At 41.7% G+C, this 18,877-nt stretch overlaps 1 protein-coding gene across 3 annotated transcripts; it reads left to right on the top strand.

Moving 5' to 3' along the window:
- The first annotated feature begins 2,724 nt into the window (after positions 1-2,724).
- Positions 2,725-17,012, top strand: LOC309719119 (noelin-like). 3 transcript variants are annotated; one of them, XM_082554983.1, is made up of 7 exons: positions 4,498-4,584; positions 5,737-5,802; positions 5,893-6,009; positions 6,651-6,806; positions 11,221-11,440; positions 11,643-11,749; positions 12,958-17,012. In XM_082554983.1, the coding sequence occupies exons 4-7, from the start codon at positions 6,660-6,662 to the stop codon at positions 13,618-13,620; spliced, it is 1,137 nt and encodes a 378-aa protein (XP_082411109.1). In that variant the 5' UTR covers positions 4,498-4,584; positions 5,737-5,802; positions 5,893-6,009; positions 6,651-6,659; the 3' UTR covers positions 13,621-17,012. The 3 variants fall into 3 exon arrangements, with proteins under 3 accessions (XP_082411108.1, XP_082411109.1, XP_082411110.1); XM_082554984.1 differs by having other exon boundaries at positions 4,518-4,584; positions 5,716-5,802; XM_082554982.1 differs by lacking the exons at positions 5,737-5,802; positions 5,893-6,009 and adding an exon at positions 2,725-3,022 and having other exon boundaries at positions 4,435-4,584; positions 12,958-17,010.
- The last annotated feature ends 1,865 nt before the right edge of the window (positions 17,013-18,877 follow it).

The raw sequence follows: 18,877 nt of genomic DNA, 5'->3' as shown, positions 1-18,877 counted from the left end.
CTTGTTTGAGGTGACCAAATACTTATTTTCCACCCTAATTTACGAATAAATTCTTTACAAATCCTACCATGTGAATTCATGGACCTTTTTTCACATTCTGTCTCTCACAGTTGAAGAGTACCCCTGGTGCAAATTACTGACCTCTGTCATCATTTTAAGTGGGGGAACTTGCACAATCGGTGGCTGACTAAATACTTTTTTGCCCCACTGTACAACAACAATAAACCATGGTTCAATTCTAAACTCCAACATCTTCGTATGACCAAGGAGGACGCCTACAGAAGTGGTGACAGGCCCCTGTACAAGCAAGCCAGGAACACACTGACCAAGGAGATCAAAGCAGCTAAAAGGATCTACTCCCAGAAGCTGGAAGAACGGCTTTCAGCCAACGACCCAGCATCAGTGTGGAGGGGTCTGCAGGAAATCACCAGCTACAGACGCCCCCCACCCACTATTGAAGCAAACAAAGACCTGGCCAACGAGTTAAACACTTTCTACTGCAGGTTTGAGACGGACAGACTCCCACGCCTCACCCTCCTGCCTCAAAACCTGTGCTGAACAGCTGGCTCCCATCTTTACTCACATCTTCAACAGATCCCTGGAGCTGTGTGAAGTTCCCTCCTGCTTCAAACGCTCCACCATCATCCCTGTTCCCAAGAAACCCACCATCACAGGACTGAATGACTACAGACCTGTCGCCTTGACGTCTGTGGTCATGAAATCCTTCGAACGACTGGTGTTAGCCCATCTGAAAGACATTACAGGCCACCAGCTGGACCCTGTGCAGTTTGCCTACCGGGATCGTTGAGTGACTACCCATCAGTGTTTTCAGCCAAATCAGTGAGTGCTAGTCTGTCGCTGTTCAGTTGTGTGTTAACGGCTGCCTCTGTGGATTTTCCAGCAGGAGTGCGGGAACAGGAGGGCAGCAAGCAGCAAGTATCATGGGAGCGGAGACACGGAGCAAGAGCACTGAGAAGAAGACACGGCGGGAAACTGTTCTTGAAGTACACTGAGAAAGAGAGAGAGAGAGAGCTGTGCATGTGTCACAATACGGCTGTGTGCAGGCAAAAGTAGGACCCAAACGCAAACTCACAGAGACAAAAGGTAAACTCAAAAAACACAGCTTTATTGCTGGCGTGGAGTGGGACAGGTAAAACAATACAAAATACACTAAACTGGGAAAACTAAAGCTCAAGGAGCCACAGGGAAAAATCACACAGCTATGATGGGGGACGCAACACTGACAAAGAGAAACATGGGGCTTAAATACACTGAGGGATAACGAGGGGGAATGAGCCACAGGAGGAGAGCACAGCTGAGAGTAATTAAGCAGGACGAGGCAAGGGAAGCAAAACTAGAAACATTAACATAGAACAGACTGTGAAAGTAAAATAGGAAACACACTGACGGAACTCAAGACATGTGGACTTAACAGACTGGGGGAGACAGAACATAGGGATCTGAAACATGGAACAGAAAGGCACAGTAGATCAACATAAACATAACGCCACAGGGGAAGAGTAAAACTGAACACGATGAGCACAGAAACACCAGACCTCTTCACAATAAAACAGGAAACATAATGAGACGTAGACATGACAACCCGAACTTCACAATGTAAGACACAGACATGAAACACATGAAGAGCAGGGGAGATTTACCATAGTTGGAAACACGAGGGGGAAATAATAAGAACTAGAAACACTTAAGCATGATAACAAATGAACTTGGGAACCTGAAGGGCTTACATAAACTAAAACATCAAAATGAACTAAAACTCAAAACACTGGGTCACAAGACCCAGGATCGTGACAGCATGAAGTGTGATTTTATCCTGGTGGAAGCAAAACAGCAAAAGTCAGAGTGAATTCATGACGATGTTTATGTGAAGCGTAGTTTGGATCAGGTTCAGAGATAAAACTAACAGCTTTAGAATCAGCGCAAAAAGGGCGTACACACAAAGCGCGGACCCGCCGAAACATCAGAATCAGTGAGCTGTCGGCTTTCAGACCCGACCGTGTCCGTGCCGTCGGGTAAGAAAGGTGAAATCTCACTGATTCTGATCCGCGGGTCCACGCTTTGTGTTTATGTCTTTGTGCAGAAGCCATGTTCCTGCTTTCATTTACTGTTTTAAATGTTTGGTGGTTGTCAAAATTTTGTGACAAAATACATTTATATAAAAAAATCGATTCAGGATTTTAATGAATCGATATCACGTTATCCAAGCTAGAATCGATTTTAATCGATGAATCGATTATTAAAACCCACCCCTAGTACTGGCAATCATGTATATTTAATTTAGATAATATTCTGGATATTTAGAATTGAGCTATTTGTATATATTAGAACTAGTTCTTAGATTTTGTAACATATTTTATTATTTCATTTAGTCTTTTGGATCGGACGTAACCACATGATAATTTTAATCTCATGAACCTTACAGGTGAGTTCATGCATGAACAGAAAACTCTCTATAATATCTTGAACCCCATCAAGATTAGTTTTAATTCTTCAAATCTAAAATAATTATATGAAATACAACATTTCAGAAAAAGATGACATTTTCTGAGACCAAATGTCTTCCTGCAGGAACACACACACACACTCAGCAGCATGGACAGCTCCTCCTCCTTCTGCTGCTGTTCCACCGATCTGTTCATCAGGCAGGCTGTGACATCATCATCTCTTTCTTTCTCTCTCTCTCTCACTCACACACACACACACACACACACACACACACACACACACTCAGCAGAGCGGTTTTATTTCCACTTGGCTGATTTCTGGCGTCGCATCAGAGAAGAAGAGGAAGGAGGAGGCAGTAGGAGGAGCTGAGAGCAGCAGAGGGAGCGTCAGGTAGCAGATGAACAAATAACCCAGTTAATCAGCAGCTTCATAACCAGCTGAATCCATAAGAAACAGGCTAACGTGTCTAGCCTTTGAGGAGAAGGAGATGGAGTCTGAAGAGAATCTGCTGAGTGCTTACCTGCTGCTGTTGCTGCTCGGATCACACTTCACTCTGGTAACACGACCCTGCTTCTATTTATATTCTGCCGAGTGAGGACTCCCTCATGGTATCATGTATTCCGATCTGTTTTGGTGCTTTCTGGTGAATTTCAGTCACAGGCTGTAAAACCTTTTTTCTGACACACTTCCATGTTGGTGAGAAAATGGTGGTGTCAATCGATCTTGATCTGCATCAGAGACCAAATCTCTGATAGAGACCAAATCTCTGATCATCTTTAAGTCAGAATGTAAATCTGCTTTCTTTGAGATAATTCTGGGTTAATGGTTTTTAGCTACCTTCCCTTTATGCAAGCATTTTTCAGTTATTAATAATTAATCCAGGTCACGTGGTTTTCAGCCCGATAATTAATTTCAGCGGATAAAGCCGTATCATTGCCTTGCTCAGCAGCACAGGTTGATAAAATGGGAACAAATGAAGCCAGATGGAAGTGTTCTGAATGTATTTAATATGTAATCACATTTCTCACATCAGTTAATAATAAGTCTGCTAATAATCCGGATTATCCGATGGATAGCAGCAGATTAGCTTCAGTGTGAGAGTCCCTGGTTCGATCCCGGGTTTCGGCACCAAGTTGTTACGTCTGGTTCAGTTTGGGTAAGAAGGAAAAACAGCCGAGTCCGTGTAGGTGTCAAAAAATAGTGATTTTATTACACACTTTGCGCAGTCAGTGTGGGAAAGACAATTTGCAATACAATCCTTCGTCAACTGAACCATCCCGACTCCTTATATTGCCATTATGACATCACAGTTGGATCTTTACTGGAAATGATAACAGTCTCCCCATAGTCCAAAGTTCTCCTTATACAAACATCAGATGATACTTTAGAGAAAAACAAGTGTGTGACATATCATGTTGTGCAGTTCTGTGAGCCTGTGTGTCCAACTAGAGAATGTCCTGACATGACCTCCCTGTGTAAATAAGTGTGTGTGCGAACGTGCGTGTTTACATAACTCTGTATGTGCATGGTCTGATGTAGGCCTGCAAATGAATTAGAACAAGGTCCTGCTGGACCCTCCAGTTTGGACGGTGAATACAATGCTATGGATACCATTTGAGACTTGATTACAATGATGATAATATGCATCCATTACTCTTTACTCAGATTACCATAGATATAAAACAAAGATTATACTGTCATCAGATTCCACAATGGTAAATGATTAATCAATGATAACTAATTATGTGAATACAAAATAAAATATCTCCTGCTCACAAGCTGAAATACAAAGACTGTTAACAGTAAAAATTATAATAAAAGTGGATCTTCTGCTGGACAGTATGGCTATTGAAGGTTTTTGGTACTTTAGCAATGGATTTCTTTTTTAGACACACTGATCCTTGTGAAGAACACATCATATTTCTGTTGTTTTAATAATGTCCTAATTTTCATCGTACCCTCATTTAGGTGGGTCCCTCAACCCCTGAGGAGGGCTGGCAGGTCTACAGTTCAGCTCAGGACTCAGAGGGTCGATGTGTTTGTACAGTGGTGGCTCCTCAGCAGACTGTCTGTTCCAGAGATGCTCGAACCAAGCAACTACGACAACTGCTAGAAAAGGTAATCACAACAGCAGTGGCCTCAAGATACTTTATATTGTAAGGTAGACCGTACAATAATACATACAGAGAAAAAGGCAACAATCATATGACCCCCTATGAGCAAGCACTTTGGCGACAGCGGTCAGCGGAGTAGCACCTGGTCTAGATTTTTACACAGTCGCAGAGACGCTAGATTTTGACAGAAATGCAGCCACGTCTTCATTTGGGAGGGCGCTAGGGGCCCTTCTGACCTGCTACAGCATGGACCCATGAGAATAATGAGCAGAAAGGCAAGACAATACCTGCAGCTGACGGAGAAGCAGAAGTTTGAGTCAGAGCTTATCATCGGTGTCATGTGGTTCTGGATCCTTTGGCACTGCTGGCATGACCCTGATGCACTTCTTGGTCACTTACGTTGGCCGGATGCTTCTGAATGGATGAGAAGCTTGGAATAGAATAGAATAGAATTCAACTTTATTGTCATTGCACATGTCACAAGTACAGGCAACGAAATGCAGTCTGCATCCATCCATCCATCCCTTTCATTCCAGATGACGAGGAATAAGGTCACCATGAGGGATTTGGTTTGCTGTTCAAAAGTCATTGTTGTACATAGACTTAAAGTAAAAAAACAAAAAAAACAACAACTTCTGTTAGTACTGTTAGCACTGCTGCAGAAGTAGGTGATCTGCTTCCAATACCTTCAAACCAAACAGCTCCCACAGCTGACTGAAAAAGCTAAAAATATTATAATTGGAAAATGCTGAATATAATTCTCAAGGGCCTGTCCTTCCATGATGACTTTCTCTTCTTCCTTCTTGGGTTTCTGCTGCCTGAGGTATTCACTGAGCACCTGGTTGGTTGGGGACATCTTCCTGAGGTACTTGTGGATGTTCATTGTTTGATCCTGGACTGTGGTACTGACACTCACTAGACACCGGCCTCCTTTCTTCCACTTAGCATACAGTCTCAGGGTGTTGGGTTCTGGTTGAAACCTTACATGCATGGTCAGGGGCTTTCTGGTCTTGATGTCAGTGGCTTCTATCGCCTCCTTTGGCCAGCCTATTATCCCAGCAGGCTATCTGATCACAGGCAGGGTGTAGGTGTTAATATCCCAGATCTTCTTCTTACCATTAACCTGAGTCCTCAGGACTTACCTTACTCTCTGCAGGTACTTGGTAGTTGCAGCTTTCCTAGCGGCTTCGTCATGGTTCCCATTTGCCTGTGGGATTCCAAGGTACTTGTAACTGTCCTTAATCTCTGTAATTTTGCCTTCTGGTAGTGTGAGCCTCTCAGTTCCAACTCCCTTTCATCTCTTTGTTACCAGCTGACTACACTTTTCCAATCCAAATGACATTACGATGCCTTTGCTGGATATCCTGGTGGTGTGGATCAGTGAATCGATGTCTCCTTCCCTCTTGGCCTACAGCTTCATGTCATCCATGTAGAGGATGCAGCTGATGATTGTTCCATTCCGTAGTTGGTTATCTGTAGCGAGTCTCAATGATCTCATTGAGGAGTTTCAGGCCTATGCAGAACAACAGTGGTGGCTTTCAGTGCAGTGACCCCCAAGCTTGGCATATGGCTCCAGCAGATCCCAGGAACAACACCCAACATCTCTGTTCAGAAGAGCAGAGTCCTAGGGACAGCTAAGATACTGCGCAGGACCCTCAAGCTCCCAGGCCTCTGTCAGAGGACTCGAGCTTGAAGGATAAAGACCAGTTGTAGGGGCGAGCGGAGAATATGTTTTAAATATGTGTGTGTATATGACCAATTCAAGGCACTTCTGTTGTGACTTCAACAATGAAGTTATTCTAATGGGAGACTTAAAAAACTGGGATAACAAAAGTGATAGAAAGAAACTGAAATTACAGATACTTTTGGTCTAACACAAATGATCAGTGATCCCACTAGAGTAACAAATCCCTCTATAACTCATAAGACCAGGTGTTTTCTAACAAACCGGATAGAATGACAAAAACATATAACTTTTTGACTGGCTTGTCTGACCATAATGTCATATTCAAATTAAAAAAAGGAAATGACAGGTACCTTAGTGTTTATCAATGATACTGTCCTGTCCAGGTGCAGAATATGAGTCAATCCATTGAAGCGCTAGATCAGCGGTCTCAGAGAGATCTACAGTTTGTGGAGAAGATGGAAGTTCAGCTGAAAGGTCTGGAAAACAAATTCAAACAGGTGGAAGATGGACATGAGAGCAACATTGCCAGACAGTACAAGGTACTTTGCCCACATCATGAAACTGAACAATCCATCAACAACTTTGTGGTCTCTCTCTCTCTCTCTCTCTCTCTCTCTCTCAATAAAGAGCAATGAAGCATTTCAAAAAGAAGAGATCACTTGAAGGAACTGAACATAATTTACTGAGATAGAGAACTGCATTGCAGTGGTTTGTATCATATCTATCTAATAGACTCCAATTTGTGCATGTAAATGGAGAGTCCTCTTCACACACTAAGGTCAATTATGGTGTTCCACAGGGTTCAGTGCTAGGACCAATTCTATTTACATTATACATGCTTCCCTTAGGCAGCATCATTAGAAGACATAGCATACATTTACACTGCTATGCTGATGACACCCAGCTCTATCTGTCCATGAAGCCAGATAACACACACCAATGAGTTAAATGTGGCGATCGTGGCTCAAGAGTTGGGAGTTCGCCTTGTAATCGGAAGGTTGCCGGTTCGAGCCCCGGCTCCAACAGTCTTGGTCATTGTGTCCTTGGGCAAGACACTTCACCCGCTGCCTACTGGTGGTGGTCAGAGGGCCCGGTGGCGCCAGTGTCCGGCAGCCTCGCCTCTGTCAGTGCGCCCCAGGGTGGCTGTGGCTACAATGTAGCTTGCCATCACCAGTGTGTGAATGTGTGTGTGAATGGGTGGATGACTGGATATGTAAAGCGCTTTGGGGTCCTTAGGGACTAGTAAAGCGCTATATAAATACAGGCCATTTACCATTTACCATAAACTGCAGGAATGTCTTAAAGACATAAAGACCTGGATGACCGCTACTTTCTACTTTTTAATTCAGATCAAACTGAGGTTATTGTACTCGGCCCTGAAAATCTTAGAAATATGGTATCTAAGCAGATTCTTAGTCTGGATGGCATTACCTTGGCCTCCAGTAACGCTGTGAGGAACCTTGGAGTAATTTTTGACCAGGACATGTCCTTCAATGCACATATTAAACAAACACTGGAAATACTGCTAAATGTTCAGTTTCTATGCCATATGTTAAAACAAGATCTAGAGTGTGATTAAAGTGGTGGGTTCTTTTACATTTTGAGAGAAGCCAATTGAGTCTAATAACAGATTAAATGCCATGTTAAGGCTCATTTACATGGATGTTAAAATCACCCACAATAATTATTTTATCTGAGCTGAGAACTAAATCAGATAAAAATTCTGAGAAATCAGACAGAAACTCTGTGTAAGGCCCAGGTGGACGATAGATGATAACAAGTAAGACTGGTTTCTGAGTTTCACAGCTGGGGTGGACGAGGCGAAGCATCAGGCTTTCAAATGAATTAAACGTCTGTCTGGGTCTTTGGTTGATTAATAGGCTGGTGTGAAAAATTGCTGCCACACCTCCCCCTCGGCCTGTGCTTCGAGGTTTCTGGTAGTTAGAATGACTCGGGGGTGTTGATTCATTTAAACTAACATAATCATCCTGCTGCAACCAGGTTTCTGTAAGGCAGAGTAAATCGATTTGTTGATCAATTATTAAGTCATGTAGTAATAGAGACTTGGAGGAGAGAGACCTAATATTTAATAATCCACATTTCACTGTTTTACTCTTTGATTCAGATGTGGATACTGTATTGTTCTTTCTTTGTGATTTTTTTATGTTTAAGTTGTTTGTTGCTGGTTTTTAGTTTGTTTTCTGTCCGTTTGGGAGCTGACACAGTCTCTATGGAGATGGTTTTTGGGGGGGGTAGCAGCAGGAGAGAAGCTGCAGAGAGGCGTGTAAGACTGCAACTCTGCTTTCTGGTCCCAACTCTGGATAGTCATATTTTGGGGGGTTTAATACATTTGTCCATATTTCTAGAAATGAGAGCTGCTTCATCCAAAGTGGGATGGATGCCGTCTCTCCTAACAAGACCAGGTTTCCTCCAGAAGGTTTGCCAATTATCTATGAAGCCCACATCGTTTCTGGGACACCACTCAGACAGCCAGCAATTTAAGGAGAACATGTCTCTCCTGGTCTGATTGGGGAGGGGACCAGAGAAAACTACAGAGTCCCACACTGTTTTGGCAAAGTTACACACTGATTCAATATTGATTTTAGGGACCTCCGATTGGCGTAACCGGGTGTCATTACTGCCAACGTGAATTATGATTTTACTGAATTTATGTTTACCCTTAGCCAGCAGTTTTAAATTTCCCTCAATGTCGCCTGCTCTGGCCCCTGGAAGACAATTGACTATAGTTGCCGGTGTCTCTAGCTTCACATGTCTGAGAACAGAATCACCAATTACCAGAGTTTGACCCCCAGCGGGTGTGTCGCCGAGTGACACACCTCCACCACACACACATGCACACAAACCAAAGCGATGTCATGGCACCAACCTGCGGCTCTTTAGTCGTTATAGTGCAGCTCCGCGTGGTTTGGGAAAATAAATTAGAAGTATTTAGCTGAAGTGTATTTTATTTATGTTAGTTCTTTTTTAAACTTGTAGTTCTAAACTGGAAGATTATCATGATATTGAAATATAAAAATAAAATTATATTCTATTATTTTTTTCATCACTCAAAATAAGTGTCACACTCGCAGAAGGCGGTGTACCCGCCGAAACGCCATGCATTTATTGAGACTTTCAACCCCAGGTAGGCCAATTATGGATCTTCGGATCCACATTATGTCAGCAGCTATTCTCCACTGTGAACTATGTTAAAAACAAACACCGCTCACGCCTCACAGATGACAGCTTACAGTCCTGCGTAAAGATGAAAGTGACTTTGTACAGCCCCAATTTGCAGACGCTGTGCGCAGAGGTTCAGGAGCAGAAGTCCCATTGTAAACATATCACGGCAGACCCGACGATGTTTCCATGAACATGCTTTTCAGCATATCTTTATTGACCACTTTTCACACACGGTTGCAGTACGCATACAGCCGGCTGGCTGTAGCTTTTCAGCTCACAGCCCGACACATACCAACACAACAGCACAGATAGCACAGACGTTAAGGTGGCGAGGCGTGACTGCGGGTGCTGCTCAGGTGTGTCCGCCTCCCCTGCAGCGGCGCTGCAGACCACGCCAGGTCTTTTCAGGTAAAATACATATTTAGGCAGAATTTTGCAAATGTCTATCTTTCTTTTTTTAGCAGCATAGTGCTTTTTTCCAATTATTTTTTAAAAACCAGGTCAAGGCTCCAAAAGCCCAAAGGAGATATAAGGGTGGCGTCTCACAACAGTTTTTGTTTGCTACGTGGATCATTTTAGTTCAGCTGGGTGTCTTTCCTTTAAGTGTTCAAAATGTGTTAATTACATAAATAAAATGTAATTTTCTCTGTAGCCCTTCACGGATTTTGATAAGCAACACACCTTAGTTGTTCACAAAAAGCATAAAGGTAAAAAACAATATATACACTGTTATCTTCATTTTAGATGTCAAAAAGTATTTGTGGCTCCCTCTGTTGTCTTTTGCGTGGAAACCGGGTCCAAATGGCTCTTTGGATGTTAAAGGTTGGTGACCCCTGGTCTAGGGTCACCGAAATCAACAGGATTCATTCTGAGGGGCATGGATGTGCATCCAAAATTATTAAAAAAAAACCCCAAATGGATGAAAGATCTAGAAGTCTAAAATTTAAAGTGTGACTTGGTGGCGGTGCTAGAGAAAAAGTCATGTCAGGGGTTTTGGTGATGACATGATGACTTGAATGGGTTCATCAGCTTCTGGCCATGAATGTTGTCAGTAATTTTGAAAATATTTCATGCAAACCTTTCAAGATACATTTATTCTAAATTAAAAGTTTGGCCTGATGGTGGCACTAGAGTTTCATTATCAAGGGGCTATTTGTGTATTAAATAAATAAACAAAGTGGCTGACACAAACACTTGGTCAACAATTGTATGTAACCATTTTCTGGAGGCAAATATCCCATGGGGTTGACCCCAACGGTAAAACATGTTAGTAATATTTGAGGAGAATATGAGGGTTAAAAGTAGAGAGGATATCTGTCTTCCAAAGAGGGCCCAGTGGTGCCAGTGTCCGGCAGCCTCGCCTCTGTCAGTGCGCCCCAGGGCAGCTGTGGCTACAATGTAGCTGCCATCACCAGTATGTGAATGTGTGTGTGAATGGGTGAATGACTGAATGTGTAAAGTGCTTTGGAGTCCTTAGGGACTAATAAAGCGCTATACAAATACAGGCCATTTACCATTTACCAAAGACAAACTGGGAGCTGGTTCCACAGAAAAGGGGCCAGAAAGCTGAAGGCTCTGCCTCCCATTCTGCTCTTAATTCTGCCCTAGTAACCACAAGTAAACCGGCAGTCAGAGAGTAAAGTGCTGTATTAGGATAATTTGATGCAATTAGGTCTTTACAATATGTTGAACATATGTGAGATTTAAAAGGACATTTGAAAACATCTGATCTAAAGTGTTTTTTTTTTCTGAATGTCTGCTGTTTGTCAGTCCATCAAAGCAAAGATGGAGGAGTTAAGGCCTCTCATCCCAGTTCTGGAGTCCTACAAAGCAGATGCACTGTTGGTCCGCCAGTTTAAAGAAGAGGCAGCGAATGTGACGGAGCTGCTGGGATCATTGCAGGAACAGCTCGGAGGTCTGGACTACCAGGAGCTCCACAGCCGGGTGATAAGCCTGGAGGACCGACTGAAGGCTTGCATGCAGAGGCTAGGTGGGTAGAGGAAAATAAAATCTGAAGCTCATACTATCTTTTCTGAATCAAGAAAATATCTGAACTTGCCTTTGTGGACTAAAGTTTTCAGAGGGCTGGGTGTGACCACACAAAGCTGTGTACATTAAACTCATAATATCTCCTGCAGTTTCTGCAAATTTTCATGTTATTTTGTCCACATGTGCCTCTGTTTGTTTTTTAGCTTGTGGGAAGCTCACAGGAATCTCCGAGCCAATCACCATAAAGACATCTGGATCTAGATTTGGATCATGGATGACTGACCCACTTGCTCCAGCTGGAGACAACAGAGTAAGTCTTAATATGTAACAGTAAATCAAATTTATGAGCATATCATACTGGCTCTCTTCAGTGTTGGGAAGGTTACTTTTAAAATGTATTCCACTACAGATTACAGATTAGATCCCCCAAAATGTATTTTGTAACGTAACTCAATAAGAGTAACGTAATGGAATACTTTGGATTACTTAATATATTATGATGTTTTTTACAACTACATGAATGTACTATTGCTGTGTGATTTATTACTATTACTGAAGGTTACTCGCCATACCAATACCAACTAGATGTTTAAATCTTAATATAAATGAGTAACAGTAGGGTAGACATTAGGTAAGGCTGCAATTTTTGCAGCGATCTCGTATAGAAAACTATTCGGCGCATATATAAAACAGGTCCGCGGCTCCGAACCGTAGTAAAGGGACCTCTGGCTAATACGTCGGGTTCGTGTCGGGCTCGTAGCTGAAAACTAGCTTTACTTTGTTGTCTAGGTCAACTTTGCTAGCGAGAGACAGAGAGAGGCGTTGAAAGGCTGCTCCAACGGAACTTATTTTTTCACGAACACAGTGTACAGTCGAGTCTTAATAGCTTACTTACAACTAGGCTACACTGCCCATGAGACTACATTCTTTACAGCTATGCCTGTAACACTCTGCCTATTGCCTTCTTATTAAGTCATTCTTTTGAATAATAATTTTTAAAAATATTTCTTCACGTCATTATGCGGCCACAAGTAGAGGTGACATGGGCCACGAGACTGAGACACAGGCATTAGACCCTCTTAATGCGTGTTTTGTTTGGGTTTCCACCGGCGTGGAATCACCAAAAATAGAGAGGTGACAGCCTAACATATGAAATAGGAAAAGACCGCCGTGTAATCCATTTATTTCAGCAAAGTAACTGTATTCTGAATACCACATTTTTAAACGGTAACTGTAACGGAATACAGTTACTCATATTTTGTATTTTAAATAGGTAACGGTGGTACATGTATTCTGTTACTTTCCAACACTGGCTCTTTTTTAGCTTAGAGAGTTTTTCGTGTCACTATATGAACACGAATTAGAAGTAACTGGATAAGGATATCTCGGCTGCAGTGGTCATTTTACGATGTTTTGCTATGCATACATTGCATGTCTGTGGAACATAAAGGATTCAAGTTAACAATACAAATAATTATGATTGTTTTTATTTTTAATATTTGTTCTTTTTCCTTACAGGTATGGTACATGGATGGGTACCATAACAATCGCTTTGTTAGGGAGTACCAGTCCATGTCTGACTTCATGATGACAGACAATTTCACCTCTCACCGACTTCCTCATCCCTGGTCTGGTACTGGGCAGGTGGTTTATAATGGATCTCTTTACTTCAACAAGTTTCAGAGTCACACAATCATTAAATTTGACTTCAGCACATCGCTCATCAGCAGATCGCGACAACTTGACTTTGCTGGTTACAACAATATGTACCATTACTCCTGGGGTGGGCACTCAGACATTGACCTCATGGTGGACGAGGGTGGGCTGTGGGCTGTATATGCTACCAATCAAAATGCTGGTAATATTGTTCTTAGCCAGCTAAACCCCAACACCCTACAGATCATCCGCAGCTGGACCACCAACCATCCAAAACGCAGCGCTGGTGAGGCCTTCATGATCTGTGGAACCCTGTATGTCACCAATGGGTACTCAGGTGGAACCAAAGTATACTACGCCTTTTCCACCAACTCATCCACTTATGAGTACATCGACATCCCTCTGACCAACAAATACAGCCACCTGTCTATGCTTGACTACAACCCTCGAGACAGAGCGCTCTACGCCTGGAACAATGGCCACCAAGTTCTTTATAATGTCACACTTTATCACATAATACAGTAACAATCAATATTAGCCACTCTCACATTCAAAAGAAAAAACAAATCAAGACCCCACAATGTTACTGCAATCACAGTACACACGATCCCTTACACAGGATGTTCTGTGGGCCTTTACAAAGTAATGCTCCAAAATTTTATACAATTAAAGAATAAATATGATTTTCCTGAAAACATTAGGTGATATCAAACTATACAACTAAATAAAAAAAATAGAATAAATCCTAAAGTACTCTGACTGTTAGAGGGTCAAAAGAAAATAGAAAATAGTTATCAGGTCAGTTTATTTGCTTCCTGGACAGAGAGTGGTGTATTAGCTACAATTAGCTTAGCTCCATCTGAAGAGAAAAAAAACCTTCCAAAAAGCTGAAGGCTGGGTCCCTGATTCTCCTCTTGTCCACACATTCCTCTCTAACAGAAACTTCATCATCTTAAAAAATGACTCACCTGCATGTGAAATCTTCAGGGAACTGCTAGCCCTGAGATAGAAGAGAGCCCATTCTGAAAGCGGAACCACTAACTTTACAGCCCTTGTCAGTATATAGGTAGTGACTTAAGATTTAGTTCAGGTTTAGAGAAATATTTTGATTGCCAGTATAGGCCTTTAAGGTGTCAGCTGGTGTACTCAAGAGTAGAACCGGGATCAAATCAGGAAACCCGTCTATGTGATGCTGTGTTTGAACACTTCAGGTGCTATTACATTTTTAGACCAGTCCATTAAATATGTCAAAAGAACATAAGAGGAATCTAAGAGAGTGTTGGGTTTTTTTCTGTCATGATGGAGCTAGCTAACCAAACCAAATGTTCTCAGTAGCTGTGCCCCAAAATGTCGGCTGCATCCTCCTGAGGCCACATTTGTAGGCCAATTACGTCACAGCCAGGCAACAAAGGCTGTCCCAATTCGTCGACTCCTTCAAATGCGGCCGACAAATGCGTTCTTCATTTCCCTGAATTTGAAGTATGGGTCGGGTGTGTCCTTCGTGGCCCACCATATATCAGAATTCATAGCACGGCTCAGCCAATTCCAGTTTCCAACAATGGCGGCCGCTACTAAGTTTTAAAATTGCTCTTGTTAATCTTTCTGGGTCACAAAATAAACTTTAGACATATTTTCAGGCGAGAAAGTAGCTGTGTAAACTTCAAATACCTTCTTGGTTTATCAAGACATCGCATATTTGCAAAAGTACTCTGAAGTTTTCGGAGACGTCTGTTACCCACCCACTCGATAGCTAGCCGGGGGGTTCAATGGTCACTCGAGCTGGCGAGAGCAGCAGACTCCCGGCTTCATCGTTTTTAGACCCCCGCTGTCTTTCGCTACTCAGGTTAAACATGATATATAAGTCACTCGGATAACTTAAACATGTAATTGTTTGGCTTTTTTCAGTGTTTTATTTGTTCCGGAGTAAATCGGTTTGGCTGAGATCAAAGTTATTAGATTATTAGATTAAATAAAACTTTATTAATCCATCGGGTGGGTTCCTCCCACCCGGGGTGGCTGTAGCTCAGGTGGCAGAGCAGGTCAGCCACTAATCAGAAGGTCGGTGGTTCGATCCCAGGCTGTCTCCTGGCTGCATGCCAAATATCCTTGGGCAAGATACTAACCCCATGTTTGCCTGCTGGTGGTGGTCAGAGGGCCCGGTGGCGCCAGTGTCCGGCAGCCTCGCCTCTGTCAGTGCGCCCCAGGGTAACTGTGGCTACAATGTAGCTTGCCATTACCAGTGTGTGAATGTGTGTGTGAATGGGTGAATGACTGAATGTAGTGTAAAGCGCTTTGGGGTCCTTAGGGACTGAGTAAAGCGCTATACAAATGCAGGCCATTTACCATTCCTCCGGGATTTTCAAACAGCTGAATAAACGTCAAATAGAAAACGGATTAAACACGGTCGAGAATTTACACCAGTGTCCTGTTATATTTTAGATACCAAGGAGCAGACGGCTGAGTTTATTAAACTTCACAGACACAGCGGTCACGCAAATCTGAATGCTAGACCGTCAGATTTCACAGCCTTGCACTTCCGGCCTTCTCGGTCTTAGAAGGACTTGTCCCACGTATGCCGCGAAGGCCGGGTCCTCCGAAGGATGCAGCCGATGTTTTGGGACACGTTTGTGTAAAGCTAGGCTAAAAGCTAGCTGGAATTCTCAGTACTGAAATACTGCACAAAGCATTGGACTGTTAACTTATGTCATTGACTTCTTTTACTAAATGTTTCTTAAAAATTGTATTTAAATCATTAACTCAGTTGTTTGACACAAATGCACTTAAAATGTGAAACACAGTGAAATTAAAAATTTCACAGTGAGAAAACCCAACATTTTTACATGACATATTTTGATGGACACTGAAGAATGCTTCACAGTTTTTTCAAGATTTATTTTCTCTGCGTAATCTCTTCTGACTGAAGCAAGACCCGCTGTTCTTATTCTTATATCCCTTAATATTATAAATAATAATGTATTTCTTACTGTTGTGTGTTATACAGCAATACAAATGATTGCCTGTTTTTCGCAATACTTCATTCAGTTTTTAGATTTATCATTGTACCATGTGAAATTCATTAAGATCACTGAGCTATGGGCATAGTCTAACTATTTAAACAATAAGAATTCCTCTACACACTCACCTGTTGTTCTCAATAAGTAATTTGAGTGTTGCCCTGAATGGTAGTTATGAACGCACATGATGCTTGGCTGATACATTGATGCTAAAATCCTCTTTACCATCAAACGTCTTGTCCAGCATCACTTTAGATTCCATGACATCGTGTGATCTGTCAGACAGAAGAACCCAGTACGACGTTTGTGCAAAACAGATGATATGTACAGAAACTGTAGTCTGTTGGTCTCAGTGAACATCAGTTAGCTGATTTCAGTATCACTGGTCTGTGCAGCTTTTAGGTATTTGAGGCTAAGCCTAAAAACAAAGTGACTGCACAACAGTTGTTCTTCATTCTAACACCCGATTGACTTGTAATAGCTTATTTGCTTTTGTTTTCGATATCAGATGATTTTTTTTTTTACAGTACTTTAAGTACGTCTTGATGCATGCTCAATCATCCAGGTAAGTAAATCTCCAAAGGTTGATTCTGTGCATCTGGACGTAGCTACGTTCAGATGCACAGAATCAACTTTTGGATAGTACTTGTAAGTATTTGTTTGTTTGTCTGTCATAAATGTTTGGCGTAAGCAGCAGGTTTTAATTCTACAGCCCCCTTCAAATGTGTAAGATGATTTATTCCGTTTTCATGACCAATAGCCTTAATATGTGATTGTGCTATGGATTTCTTCACCCAACCACTTTTAAAACAAAATTTAAACTAAGAGGCTCAGTTTCATGAACTGTTCGTGAACTCTTCATGTGTCTTTTTAAAGGCTTCATTGATCCCACAAGGCAACACGTTACAGTAACATGATTATGAATAGTACACTCTACAAATACACAACACAGTTAAAATAAAAGTGCCACAGGTAAGGGCCTTAAATTATGAGATAGTACAACAATATATATATATATATATATATATATATATATATATATATATATATATATATATATATATATATATATATATATATCTCAGCAATGAAATACAAAGAAAAATAAATGGGTGATGAACAGTAATAATGGAGAGCAGTTTGTTCACCGACCTCGGACCCTCAGAGGCGTTTAAAAATGCCTCTCACATTCTGATCAATGATGCTTCCAGCTTTGTGGATTGATCTGCAATCAGTGCCAGAGAAGGCAGAAAGCACAGTTTCAGCAGTCATGGCGAAGTAAACAAACATCAGTGAGATCAGAAAGGCGGCAGGTAAGTTCAATGTGGGTGTCATGTTATGGCTGTGTGCAGGCAAGAGAGGACCCAAGACGCAGACTCAGGCGAGGCAAGACGTGAACTCAAAAGCAGCTTTACTGCTGACCGGAGAAAACAACACAGAAACCTAAACTGGGGGAGGGGAATTGATTCCTCCTACGAGGGTAGAAGGAAGGTGCGTGGGCCATCCCACGGGAGAACCCCCGATCCCAGTCTGGGTTGTCAAGGAAGAGGCGCTGGCGCCGCCTTCTATAGCAGACTTCTTGCCACTCGTCAGCCATGACGGGTGGTTTTTAATATTCGTTTTATATTCTTTTTCTTTTTTAATTTAAATGAAATGCAAAAAAAAAAATTTAATGAATTGTTTTTTCAACTAAAAGTGAAACCCAAAAGGGGCTCAAACAACTAAAAGAGAGCCCAAAGGCTTGAAAATCCCTTAAAATAAAAACCGTCTGTTCGGCTGTTTCTTTTAAATTTCTGCTAAAAAATAAATAAAATAACTAAATAAGGTTTGTTTTTAAACAAAAAGGATACACCCAAAAGGGCTTAAACAACTAAAAGAGAGCACAAAGGCTTAAAAATCCCTAAAAACAAAAGAGCGTGTCTTCTGGTTCAAAAGACCTTAAGAGGTCTTCCTCAGGCCTGTGAGGCACGAAAGAAAATAAAAGAAAATAAAAACAACTAAAACCCAAGCGCTCAAACCAATGGCTGGCTGCTGGAGATGTGCACCGTTTGGCCGTCGAAAGCAGAACGAGCTCTCTCTCCTATTTGCACTCCTTTTATACCCTCTGGTCTGTAATGCTGTTTGTACCGTCCCTTTTTTTAAAATGTTGTTTCAATGTCCCTGTCTTCTTACAAAATTAGGTTTTGACTTTGTATGTGTTCATGTAATTGTTTTTAACTGTTTTTACTGTGTTTGTAATAAATTTTCCATTTTCCCAATTATTTTTGTCTCCGTGTTGTTTTTATGAATTCCCAATCTTAGGTTTTTAAATTAGTTTTTTAGGCCATTAATAAACATGAAAATGAATAAAATTTAAATAAACCTCCCCCAAAAACAACAAACTAAAATAACAAACTAAAACAATAAACAAAACATTTTTTATAATGATGCATGGCTTGCGCTAGCTTTCGGCGGTGTTGTGCCTTCTTCAGGCTGTGCTCATGCATCGGTGGCCAAATTCAAATAAAGGAGACTCCTCTCTGCCCCCTCCTTTTATAGCTTTTGGCTCCTCCCCACTGCATAGCATCCAAAGTGCCGGATATACGTGACTTTCCGTTTTTCCTTTTTTCCACTGCTTTCTTTTGCTTAACACTATCCATTTCCTTTCCTTTCTCCTTTCCTACCCTTGCTTTGCCTTCTGTTTCCTTTTACTCCTAATTCCTGCTTCCTTTCCTTTGGTTTACATACCCTCCTTTCCTAATTTCATGCATGGCCGTCATTTTTGTTTA

Source organism: Aulonocara stuartgranti (genome assembly GCF_965226115.1).
Source record: "Aulonocara stuartgranti genome assembly, chromosome: 12".
Classification (NCBI taxonomy): domain Eukaryota; kingdom Metazoa; phylum Chordata; class Actinopteri; order Cichliformes; family Cichlidae; genus Aulonocara; species Aulonocara stuartgranti.
This window is presented reverse-complemented; position numbering and strand designations above follow the sequence as displayed.